Source organism: Heptranchias perlo, chromosome 7, assembly GCF_035084215.1.
Source record: "Heptranchias perlo isolate sHepPer1 chromosome 7, sHepPer1.hap1, whole genome shotgun sequence".
NCBI classification, from domain to species: Eukaryota; Metazoa; Chordata; class Chondrichthyes; order Hexanchiformes; family Hexanchidae; genus Heptranchias; species Heptranchias perlo.
Window position 1 is genome coordinate 48,064,374 of NC_090331.1, and position 12,991 is coordinate 48,077,364.

The 12,991-nt window shown below is 40.9% G+C and overlaps 1 protein-coding gene across 1 annotated transcript in view; it reads right to left on the reverse strand.

The window, feature by feature from the left end:
• LOC137324001 (ropporin-1-like) overlaps nucleotides 1-10,210 on the reverse strand; it is a 32,878-nt gene extending 22,668 nt beyond the window's left edge. The window contains exons 1-3 of the mRNA XM_067988171.1: nucleotides 10,098-10,210; nucleotides 8,063-8,186; nucleotides 2,483-2,544 (exon numbers count right to left, since the gene is read on the reverse strand). Of these exons, the coding sequence (XP_067844272.1) occupies nucleotides 2,483-2,544; nucleotides 8,063-8,186; nucleotides 10,098-10,210 (299 nt within the window). The remainder of the gene's footprint in view (nucleotides 1-2,482; nucleotides 2,545-8,062; nucleotides 8,187-10,097) is intronic.
• Nucleotides 10,211-12,991: the final 2,781 nt, after the last annotated feature.

Consider the following 12,991-nt stretch of genomic DNA (forward strand, 5'->3'; position numbering starts at 1 on the left):
CAATGCCAAATAAGAATAAGAAATAGGAGCAGGAGAAGGCCATAAGGCCCCTCGAGCCTGCTCCGCCATTCAATAAGATCATGGCTGATCTTCTATCTCAACTCCACTTTCCCGCCCTATCCCCATATCCCTTGATACCCTTGGTGTCCAAATATCCATCGATCTCAGCCTTGAATATACTCAATGACTGAGCATCCACAGCCCTCTGGAGTAGAGAATTCCAAAGGTTCACAACCCTCTGAGTGAAGAAATTTTTCCTCATCTCAGTCCTAAAAATGGCCGACCCCTTATCTTGAGACTATGACCCCTTGTCCAAGACTCTCTAGCCAGGGGAAACAGCCTCTCAGCATCTACCCTGTCAAGCCCTCTAAGAATCTTACACGTTTCAGTGAGATCACCTCTCATTCTTCTAAACTCCACAGAATGCAGAGGAAAGAACGTTTACTTACTGTTATAAGTCTTATGTGTCTTATGCTCAGAAGTGTGCTTATATTTTTTTTTATTCGTTCATGGGATGTGGGCATCGCTGGCGAGGCCAGCATTTATTGCCCATCCCTAATTGCCCTTGAGAAGGTGGTGGTGAGCCGCCTTCTTGAACCGCCCAATATCTAATTATATAGTGTAACTCAGGGGTGTAACAATGGGACATGCACTTCTTAAATCTTTTTGAAGGTGAACTGAGAAACATTTGGTGAAATAAGGCTAGATATGAATTGTTAAGCTGATACATTCCACTTATGGCAAATAAACATACTGAGTGACAGTCAATTCAAATTTGATTACTTAACTTATTCTCACTTCTCTCTTCAAAAAATGGGGAAAAAATAATAAACCATGCACCCTGTCCCTTTTCGTAGACTTGCTGATTTGTTTTTCTTTCTGGGCAACTTCTAACTGTAAAACCCAACCTCCTGCACTTTTACATCCAGTTCCATGCCAAACACAGTGCCTCATTGTCCTTTGTTCAAAATTCCACTGCACCCTGCCATGGACTTTTCTTTTTTTCTTAATCCTGACTCCAGGAGGCAAATGATTGGTGTCTCTTACACCTTCCTGTTCAGGGATTTGCCAGTAGGTCTGTCAAACAAACCAACTACTCCCTCTTCTAGGAGTATATTCTCCATAGGCATCTCATGTTGTGCCCACATGAATAGAATCATCTTCACCATAATGGGTATAAATATCTGAGACAAGATAGCAGATTGCTTAACGTCCCCAGTCATCTTGGCTAATGGGCCTGGGATGAGATAGTAGATCCTTCTTGTATCAATTTGAAATAGACTGTGAGTCGTGTCAATCCCCAAACTGGCTTGTCTGGTTTTAATAAACATTGTTCAATGCCTACAGTCTACGGCCTTTTTAAATTTGTGCAAATTCATGTTGTTATGAAAGACAGCCCTTTAGCATAACTCAATCCCAAAATTCTTTCCATGAAAAAAATTATCAAAAATCCCAAAACATGACAGGGACTTTGTAGGGACTTCAAAGAGGGTATCCTCTACACACTGTGATTCTACTTGACTGTCTGCTCAAACCTTGCTGGCAGTGCAAATGTAGCTTTGCTATTTCTTTTCTCTACTATAGGCTTTGGTTAAAAAAGTATGGATGCTCTGAACCTTGTGCAGACTTTTAATGTTGCACAGGAGTGGGCCATCACTGACATTAGCATGTGCCAATATCAAAATAAATCATCGCTGAAAATTTTCTCGAGGGATTCTTCTGATCAGTTGCCGTAATCTCATTGAAAGATCAGTGAAGGGGATGGTTTGAGTTCTACTCCACCATCAAACATCGCCCCTGTGAAACTGCACAAAACCTCCTCTTGTGAGGCATGGACATTTTCTTTTTTCAAATGTAGTGATTTGTTTCAGTTTATTGGGCTATTTTTGTTGTAAATTATAGCATATTGCCACTGAGTTATGGCAGAGTTCAGTCATTCTACTGCACAATATGGTAAACAGCATCAATTCGATAGTGTCTGTTAGTACCATAGAAGTTTATGATGTGGAGTACCATAGAAGTTTATAGCACAGAAGGGGGACATTCGGTTCATCTTATCTGTGCTGGCTTTATGGTAGAGCAATCCAAAAATAATCTCACTGCCTATTCCTTCCCCTTGGCCCTATATTGTCCTCCGCTTCAAGTATTTATCCACTTTTCCCTTAATTCAGTGGTCTCTGCCTCAACTATTCCCAGTGGCAAAGCATTCCATGCCCAAAAACCTCTATTAAATCTCCTCTTAGCCATCTTTGCTTCACTGGAAATATCCCACCATAGTTATTAATGTTTCTAATTTCCCAATTTGTTTTGAAGCTTTGTGTATTTACATACATATCACTCAGGCCTGACTTTTTTGGAACTTTGACCCTTATTCTTTTTCTGAGTTTTCTCATTTAACTTTTTAATCTCCCTTGCCCCTTCTACAACTCTGTTTTTATCTCTCACTACCTGAAAGCCTTTCCCTTTGGTAATATTTTCTCACTTTATTTCAATGAAGCCTTCTGCTTCTATACCAACAGCTTTATTAATGCTAAAGCTGGAAATCTGAAATAAAAACAGAAAATGCTGGAAAACACTCAGTAAGTCAGACTGCATCTATGGAGAGAGAATCAGAGTTAACGTTTCAGACCGATGACTTTTCATCTGAGCTTTATTAATGCTGCTCTTTAGTCTCAAGCTTAGACTTTCTCTACCCCCTGCCATTTGAATTTAAATCCTCCATTGTTCACTTTATCCCCTCTGCAAGGACATTGATGCTGAAAGTTCAGGTGAAGGAGGTCATAAGAACATAAGAAATAGGAGCAGGAGTAGGCCATCCAGTCCCTTGAGTCTGCTCTTCCATTCAACAAGATCATGGTTGTTCTTCTATCTCATCGCCATTTTCCTGCACAATCCCCATATCCCTTGATGCTTTTAATATCTAGAAATCTATCGATCTCTGTTCTGAATGTATTTTCAATGACTGATCCTCCACAGCCCTCTGGGGTAGAGAATTTCAAAGATTCACCACCCTCTGAGTGAAGAAATTTCTCCTCATCTCAGTCCTAAATGGCCTACCCTTTATTCTGAGACTGTGACCCCTGGATCTAGATTCCCCAGCCAGGGGAAACATCCTCCTTGCATCTACCCTGTCGAGCCCTGTAAGAATTTTTGTATGTTTCAATGAGATCACCTCTCATTCTTCTAAACTCCAGAGAATACAGGCCCAGTCTACTCAATCTCTCCTCATACGACAATCCCGCCATCCCAGGAATCAGCCTGGTGAACCTTTGTGGCACTCTATGGCAAGTGTATCCTTTCTTTGGTAAGGAGACCAAAACTGTACACAATACTCCAGGTGCGGTCTCATCAAGGTCCTATATAATTGCAGGAAGACATCTTTACTCCTGTACTCAAATCCTCTTGTAATTAAGGCCAACATATCATTTTCCTTCCTAATTGCTTGCTGCACCTGCATGTTAGCTTTCAGTGACTCATGCACAAGGACACCCTTTGAACATCGACATTTCCCAATCTCTCACCATTTGGAAAATACTTTGCATTTCTGTTTTTCCTACCAAAGTGGATAACTTCACATTTTTCCACATTATATTCCATCTGCCATGTTCTTGCCCACTCGCTTAGCCTGTCTATATCCCCTTGAAGCCTCTTTGCATCCTCCTCACAGCTCACATTCCCACCTAGTTTTGTGTCATCAGCAAACTTGGAAATATTACATTTGGTCCCCTCATCCAAATCATTGATATAGATTGTGAATAGCTGGGGCCCAAGCACCAATCCCTGCGGTACCCCACCAGTCACAGTCTGCCAACCTGAAAAAGACAAGTTTGTTCCTACTCTCTGTTTTCTGTCTGTTAACCAATTCTCAATCCATGCCAGTGTATTACCCCCAATTCCATGTGCTCTAACTTTGTTCACCAACCTCCTGTGTGGGACCTTATCAAAAGCCTTCTGAAAATCCAAATACACCACATCCACTGGTTCCCCCTTATCTATTCTACTAGTGACATCCTCAAAGAACTCCAATAGGTTTGTCAAATATGATTTTCCTTTCATAAATCCATGTTGACTGTGCCAAATCCTATTATTATTTTCTATGTGTCCTGTTATCACATCCTTTATAATAGACTCTAGCATTTTCCCTACTACTGATGTCAGGCTAACAGGTCCCTTCGACATAGCCTTTTCTCATTCCAGAACTTGTTCTAATGCCCCAAAAATATGAACTCTCCCCTCCCACACTAGCCCTCCAGATTGGTTTTGACCTTTCCAATCTTCCTGTTCTTACCCTGTTCAGTACACAGCATAGGAAGCAGTCTGGACATTACCACTTTTTAGGTCTTGTTTTTCAATCTAACACCTAACGTGTTAAACTCCCTCTGCAAGACCTCAAACAACCTTTATCTAAGTCATTGATACCATCATGAACCATGACTTTTGGCTACTTTCCAGTTTTCCCCCCATTCTGTGATGTGTTAGTAAGTGTGAGGTGTTGCATTTTGATTAAAAAAATAACAACAGTAATTATACTCTGAAAGTAGGCTCGGTGCTGTGGAACAGCAGAGGGATTTGAGGGTACAGATTCATAGGACATTAAAGGCAGCACCTCAGGTTGATTAGGCTGTAAAAAAAAGCTAATGTAATTTTAGGTTTTATCTAAAGAGTTTTAAAATATAAAAGTCAAGAGGTAATGATGCACCTACATAAAACCTTAATAAAGCCTTACTTGGTTAGAGCACTGTGTACAGTATTGGACTCAACACTTATCGGAAGGATATTGAGGTATTAGAGAGAGTGCAGATGCAAGGTTAATTGTAAGAGATTTAGAACAGGGCAGGAGAAACTTCTTTACCCTGAAAGTTGTGTAATTCACAAGTAGTGTTAGCCTAACCAGTCCTTGACCCCTCTGTCTTTTCAATCTTCAACCTCCCTTTACTTGCCATAGCACTTGAACATGTTGTCACCTCCTAAATCCATGCCCATCTTTCCTGCAACTCCCTGTTTGAATCTCTCTGCTCTGGTTTCCACCTCTGCCACAGCAGTAAAAAGGCCCTAACCAAAGTCATGAATTATACCCCCCATGACTCTTTATCCCTCCTCAACCTCTCTGTAGCCTTTGAAATGGTCGATCATACCATCCTTCTACAATGCTTCTCCTCTGCTGTCTAGCTTGTTGGAACGGCCCTCTCCTGGTTCCACTCCTAGCTATCTGATCATAGCCAGAGCATCTCCAGAAATGTCTTCTCGTTCCGCCGCTGTACTGTTACCTCCAGAATCCCCCAAAAATTTATACTTGGTCCCCACCTCTTCCTCATCTACATTATGCCCCATGGCAGATCATACACAGGCATGGGGTCATGTAAGCTGACAACACTCAGCTCTACCTCTCCACCACCTGTTGCAATCCCTCCACTGCCTCTGTATTGTCAAACTGCTTATCCGACATCCAGTCTGAGATGAGCTACAATTTCCTCCAGCTAAACGTCAAGAGAACTGAAGCTATCGTCTTCGGCCCCCACCACAAATTCCATACCCTTGCCACTGATTCCATCTCCCTCTTCAGCCACTGTCTTAGGCTGTTTGCAACCTCGGTACTCGATTCAACCCCGAGCTAAATTTTCTCTCCATCGCAAAGACTGCCTACATCCATGCTTTGTCACATTCAGATTCAATTATTCAAATGCTCTCGGGGCTGGCCTCCCATCCTCCATCCTTTGTAAATTTCAGATCATCCAAAACTCTGCTGCTGTGATTCTATCCCGCTCCCCCAACGTCTAAAATTAAAAATTCTCATCCTTGTTTTTAAATCCTCACCCTTCCCTATCTCTGTGACCTCCTCCAGGCTTACGACCCCCTGCTAACTATGTTCCTCCATCTCTGGCCTCTTGTGCAACCCCCACTTCCTTTGCCCCACCATTAGCGGCCACGCCTTCAGCCGTCTAGGCTCTAAGCTCTGGAATTCCCTCCCCAAACCTCTCCGCCTCTCTCCCCTCCTTTAAGACACTCCTTAAAACCTACCTCTTTGACCAAGCTTTTGGTCACCTCTCCTAATGTTTCCTTCTTTGGTTCATTGTCAATTTTTGTCTAATTACACTCCAATGGAACGTTTTACTACATTAAATGCGCTTTGTAAAAGCAAGAAGTTGTTGTTGTGCATCCCACTTTCTCTTTGCCTCACCATTGGCATATGTGCCTCAGTCACCTAGGCTCATGCTATGAAATTCCTTCTCTAAACTCCTTTGCCTTCCTCTCCTTTAAAACCCTCACTAAAATCCACCTTTTTGTTCAAGCTTTTGTTTACTCTTGCTAATATATCCTCTTTGGCTCGTGATCCATTTCCCATTTTCTGATTACACTTCTGTGAAGTGATTTGGGAGTGTTTTTCTATTAAAGATGCTATATAGATGCAAGTTGTTTTAGCCTGAACTCCCACTATCAACAGACTCACAAGAACCAAACTCTATTTACTCAGTTCACACAAATTTGATTTATTGAAAAAAAAATTCTTCCTTACTGGTCCTCACCCTGTAGCTTCAGGCCAAATGTTCCTTCAGTGCTAAATTGCACAAAACTTCCTCCCTTAAATCTCACATCTTTGTGTTTCACCAAAAACAAAAATCTGGTGGCTTTTTTTCATTAGTGGGTGGAGGTGGCAAGGTGGGAGAAAACAATCCAGTAACGAGCTATGTAACAATAGAGTAGCTCTTTCCTGGTCCCTTTACACTCGGTTCCCTCATCGAAGTCATTGGTATATATTGTAAACAGCTGAGGCTAAGGCACTGATCCTTGTGGCACCCCACTAGTTAGAACCTGCCAACCCAAAAATGACCAGTTTATTCCTACACCCTGTTTTCTGTCTGTTAACCAATCCTCAATCCATGCTAATATATTACCCCCAATCCCATGAGCCCTAATCTTGTGTAACAATCTCTTGTATGGCAACTTATCGAAAGCCTTTTGAAAATCCAAAGAAACTACATCCACTGGTTCTCCGTGTTCTACCTGCTAGTTACAACCTCAAGAAACTCTAATAGATTTGTCAAACACAATTTCTTTCATAAAACCATGTTGACTCTGCCTAATCATATTATGATTTTCTAAGTGCCCTGTTACTATGTCCTTGATAATAGATTCTAGCATTTTCCCTACTACTGATTTGGGCCAACTGGCCTACAGTTCAATGTTTTCTCTCTCCCTCCTTTCTTGAATAGCGTGGTTATCCAAGTTTGCCGACGATACAAAGCTAGGTGGGAAAATAAGCTGTGAGGGGGACCCACAAAGAGGCTGCAGAGGGATATAGACAGGTTAAGTGAGTGGGCGAGAAGGTGGCAGATGGAGTATAATGTGGGGAAATGTGAAATTATCCACTTTGGTAGGAAGAATACTAGTGCAGAATATTTTTTTAAAATGTGAGAGACTAAGAAATGTTGGTAGTCAGAGGGATTTGCATGTCCTTGTACACGAATCACAGAAAGTTAACATGCAGGTACAGCAAGCAATTAGGAAGGCAAATGTTATGTTAGCCTTTATTGCAAGGGGGTTGGAGTATAAGAGTAAGGAGGTCTTGCTGCAATTATATAGGGCTCTGGTGAGACCACACCTGGAATACTGTGTACAGTTTTGGTCTCCTTACCTAAGGAAGTATATACTTGCATTAGAGAGGGTGCAACGAAGGTTCATGTGTACATCTCCTTTTTGGTTCCTAATCTTTGGACTTCTCGACCCCAGTGGGCTGTGGATGCTCAGTCGTTGAGTATATTCAAGACTGAGATCGATAGATTTTTGGACACTCAGGGAATCAAGCGATATGGGGATAGGACGGGTTAGTGGATTTGAGGTAGATGATCAGCCGTATGGCGTACTCCTGCTCCTATTTCTTATGTTCTTAAATAGTAATTATGTAAAGTAAAACCAATTATTTTTGTTGAGTGTTTTTATATATTAACAAAAAAAAATGAAAATACTTTTATTATTTTTCTTAAACAAAATAGGCTTTAATGTACTATGTTTATAATTAACAAACACATAATTTTTTTAAAACTTGCAGATTTTGCTTTCTTACTTGTGCATGTAAGGCCCGTAATAGACCAGGTGTAAGTATTGGTTTGCATGGGGGTAGGGATGATGCTCTTTCTTCCTTTGATTTTCCTGGACGGACTCCTCCAATTGACTGACTGAAGAAGTAACTGCAGAAAGAACACATTGATTAAATATATATATTTATATATATATAATGTTACTCTCCACAAAATAAATTATAAGACTTTGTGAGGTATTTTTTCTATTTGGTACATGAAGAACATTGAAAATATTGTCTATTCAAACTAAAGTTAATTTATCATATCAGTTCTTTTTAGATTTTATCTTACTCTTCATATTTTATTTTGCTAAAGGCCACTGGCTATATTTATGCCAAGTGACATTCCAGTCAAAAGAGTTGTACTAGTTTTCATAATACTGCTCATTGGCAATAAAATATGCTTGATAAAATGGATATGGATATGCCCTCCATCATGAGGTCAGAAATGGGGATGTTTGCTGATGATTGCCCAGTGTTCAGTTTCATTTGCAACCCCTCAGATAATGAAGCAGTCCGTGCCCGCATGTAGCAAGACCTGGACAACATCCAGGCTTGGGCTGATAAGTGGCAAGTAACATTTGCGCCAGACAAGTGCCACGCAATGACCATCTCCAACAAGAGAGAGTCTAACCACCTCCCCTTGACATTCAACGGCATTACCATCGTCAAATCCCCCACCATCAACAGCCTGGGGGTCAATATTGACCAGAAATTTAACTGGACCAGCCACATAAATACTGTGGCTACAAGAGCAGGTCAGACGCTGGGTATTCTGCGGCAAATGACTCACCGCCTGACTCCCCAAAGCCTTTCCGCCATCTACAAGGCACAAATCAGGAGTGTGATGGAATACTCTCCACTTGCCTGGATGAGTGCAGCTCCAACAACACTCAAGAAGCTCGACACCATCCAGGACAAAGCAGCCAGCTTGATTGGCACTCCATCCATCCCCCTAAACATTCACTCCCTTCACCACTGGTGCACCTTGGCTGCAGTGTGTAAAATCTACAGGATGCACTGCAGCAACGCTCGAAGGCTTCTTCGACAGCACCTCCCAAACCCGCGACTTCTACCACCTAGAAGGTCAAGGGCAGCAGGCACATGGGAACAACACCACCTACACGTTCCCCTTCAAGTCACACACCATCCCGGCTTGGAAATATATTGCCATTCCTTCATTGTTACTGGGTCAAAATCCTGGAACTCCCTTCCTAACAGCACTGTGGGCAAACCTTCACCACACGGACTGCAGCAGTTCAAGAAAGCGGCTCACCACCATCTTCTCAAGGGCAATTAGAGATGGGCAATAAATGCTGACCTTGCTAGTGATGCTCACATCCCATGAACGAATAAAAAAAAGTACCTAATTGGCATCCTTAATCAGAGGAGACATAAGGGTGGCTGGTGTCAGAAGTAGAAAAAAGTCACATTAATACAGTTGACAGGTGTTCTTGTCAGGTGGTCAGATTAGAGCAGTGGGTCTTTTAATTTATATTTGCCTATGTTATACCTAACCTAACAATACCTGATGCTGACCTGATGCTTATAAAATGCCAAATGTGTTCTATTCCCCAGCAGTGATATCCCACACCTTAACAACTACAAAATTCACCAAAAACAGTTTTTAAAGGGGAAAACACGATCAAAGTTCAACAATAAACTAGCGGTTGAGTGGTGATGAAGATGCTTTAAAGCCTTGTAATTGCAAGGTCTGGCATAATTGATCTGCAAGCGATACCATTGTGATAAGTTTCATTAGATATCAGATGAGGACTAGGTCGGACAGATCATGTCTCATATTTACTATACAATGCACTTATTGTACATCTCATCATTCTTGCTGCCTCCTCTAAACTAGTGAAGTGGCATTCATGTCACAAATCATGGCGAAGTCTATGCCTTTTTCAACCATATTTACAGCATAGAAAGGTTGTATTCCAAAGCCTCCAGGAGGTAAAAGATGAATAGATTAAGTAAAAATATACTGTAAGAAATTTAGCTTTCAAATGTAACCTACTCTGTAGACCATTGAATAATATCTGAAGGCTGAGCCCTAATGCAGTCTTTGGTATACTGTTTCAAGATGTCAGGAAGTTGCGCTATGGTGCCAAATTTCTGCGAAGACGGCATCCTTACCAGTCCTGTGGAAACAATGAATTAAAATTATCCGTGTCGACATAAGTATTTAGAACAACTACAGTATTTTTCCTATTTAAATAGTTGGATTTGAAAGTAAGCAGTACATTTACAAACTGTTAGATCAGTTGTGTAGTTGCCGTAGCTACTGGCCTAGTTGCCTCAGATGGAAACACTCTATCAATAAAAACAGTAATCAAAGAAATATCAAGCCAAACTTCATGTCCAAAATACATCATTAGCATTTTTTCCAGAGCTAATTTTGAAGTCTAGTTATGGATTTTTAGTTGATACTAATCTGACGCTATAATACCTGGAAATCCTTTGATCTGGTCTCAACAAGCTGAGGATGCACATAAAATTGAAAGCATATTTATACATTACAATATCAAGTTAAGAACACAGTAAATAACAGGGCCAATTCCTTGATTGGGAGGAGGGGGGGAGGGAGGAGAAAGACCTGCGTTTTCAACATTCTGTGGCACTCCCATGCTGGTGGCGAGGCTGCCTGACCCTGCCAGATTCTATGGGGTTGTGTCATTTAAAATATTTAGCATATGCTTTTTGTGCATTTTGAGTCTTGCACAGGGAGTATTGGGAAGGGAAGCCGATGGAATTGGGACATGCAGCTGTTAAGGGATTGCTGCTCTAAGTTAAAGGGATGCGGATGCTTAAAGGTAAATGATTGTATTGGGATAGGGAAAAAAATGTTTGCATCCTTTAGAAAGGCAGGTAAAAAGTTTTAAAATAGTTTTTAGCTTTTCCACAAAGTCAATATGGGGGAGGGAAAAGTGGCAAGCAAAGAAAAGTGAATAATGTGAAGGCACAAAATAGAGTCTATGAGGAAGTGGCGGTTCAAACCCAAACCCAAACCCATGTTTAATGGCTAGCAAAGTTAATTTGGGTTGGTGCAAGAGGTAGATGCAATGAGGTTGGCCTGATTGGCACTTCAAGGCACCCACACAAAGGGAACAGTGTACGATGCCTGGTAAGAGGTGGTGGCCAGACCGAATGCTGCCTACAATACCTAGAAACAGCTGCGGAAAAGAAGGCACACCTTAAATAATTTTGCAAGGTAAGACTTAAAAGCAGTACTATGTACATGGTAGATGGCACATTTCACAAAGCATTTACTGCTTGCCAGTGCCAAGCCTTCATACAATCTTACAGCTCTTTCATTTCATCTTATGCACACCCATACCTCAGCAGGGTCAACTGCTATACAAAAGCCTTGCTATACTCACATATTCCAAAGACTTCAAGTTGATTACATGGCGGAATTATTAAACTCCTTTACTGTGGGAAATGCACCAATGTGGCAACTTTTGGCTTATGTGTCATGGCAAATTTGATAACAGCACTGCTCACGCTGAGCAATGCATCAGATACCTTTTTGCATGTTGCCAGCATAGTACCTCATATTGTAGTGCTAGCCGGGACTGAGCCATAGGCATAACAATTGAGGGCAGTGGTGGATTTGAAAACCACTGGTAGCACTCTCCCTAAATTGTAAGTTTGTGGCCAGTATTGTTGCTGCAGATGAGAAAGTTTTGGCATCGGGACTTGGAGCAGGCTGAGGCAGTTGTCCTGACTAGGTAGCAAGTAGGTGGGCCAATGACTGCATAATGATTTGGGGCCTTCAAATCTACCTGGCATACTTTTTCTTTAGTTTAGAAACAAACTTAACATAAGAGTTCAGCAAAGGGCTGCCAAAGTTTTTCTCGAAAATGAAAATCAATATATTTTATTAAAAATCCTTTGTGTATGCGCACTTCCTGTCTACAAAACCTTACCTTCCGTCTACACTTTTTTGTCACACTCTTGTGTCAACTCTTTATAATTATGAATTCTTATGTTCACATTGATGATGGATTTTGCCTACGTAAACTCTTCACCCTATAATTACACAATCAGGCCCTGTGTGACTTTTTCACACAAACTGCTCAAAATGCTTTCTGAAAATATTTCATAAGAACATTTTTGATCTGCTCTTTTTTTCAAGTAACTGAAATTTCTACATCCAAAATAAAGGTTAAAGTAAAATGCTAAAAAAATTGCATATTTTACAATAAAATGATTAAATATATCCTTTTTTATATGTCTTTTAATGCCTCCATTAAAGTTTTTCTTTGAAGGCCTTGACCCAGCTCTAAAGCCTGAGCTTGGACTTGATATCAGATCACAGAGCTGTGATGCTGGAAACTGAATTTGAATTGTAGACTCTGATTTCTAATTTCCCAGGATGTAACCGTTCAGTTAGCTGTATTGTTTCTAGCAGTTTCTGTTCAATAACTTTTCATCAAATAACTTTGAAAAACAAAACAAATTTCAAAAGCTTCATGAGGTAAAATTTATCTTGAGTTTTTTTTAAACAGAGAAATTGTGGCCTAGAAATTTGATCACACTGTGCCTGCTTTACAGGCATAAATGAGGGTCCTAAGTTTGTTGTAGGACCCTTTTATGAAATTCAACTGCCCCAGCGCCTGACTTATCATGTTATAAACTTGCCCAGCAAAAGGTGGCACTAAAAGGCAGCAAGGACCCTGCAGGAGTGTTATTTAAAGGGCTAATCCACTCCATGTAGCTTAGTTGTCTTCTTAGGCTGCTGGTTAACTTCTGAGCCTTTTTAAAAATTATTTTCTGCATTCAACAACTGAATTCCGACTTCTGATAACAACTTTGCACTGGAGTTGGACTGTTTTTGTCTGCCTTGAAAACAGTTATATTGCAGTCATGGGTGGTCTGATAGGTCTGTTTTTGAGGCTGGAGGATAAG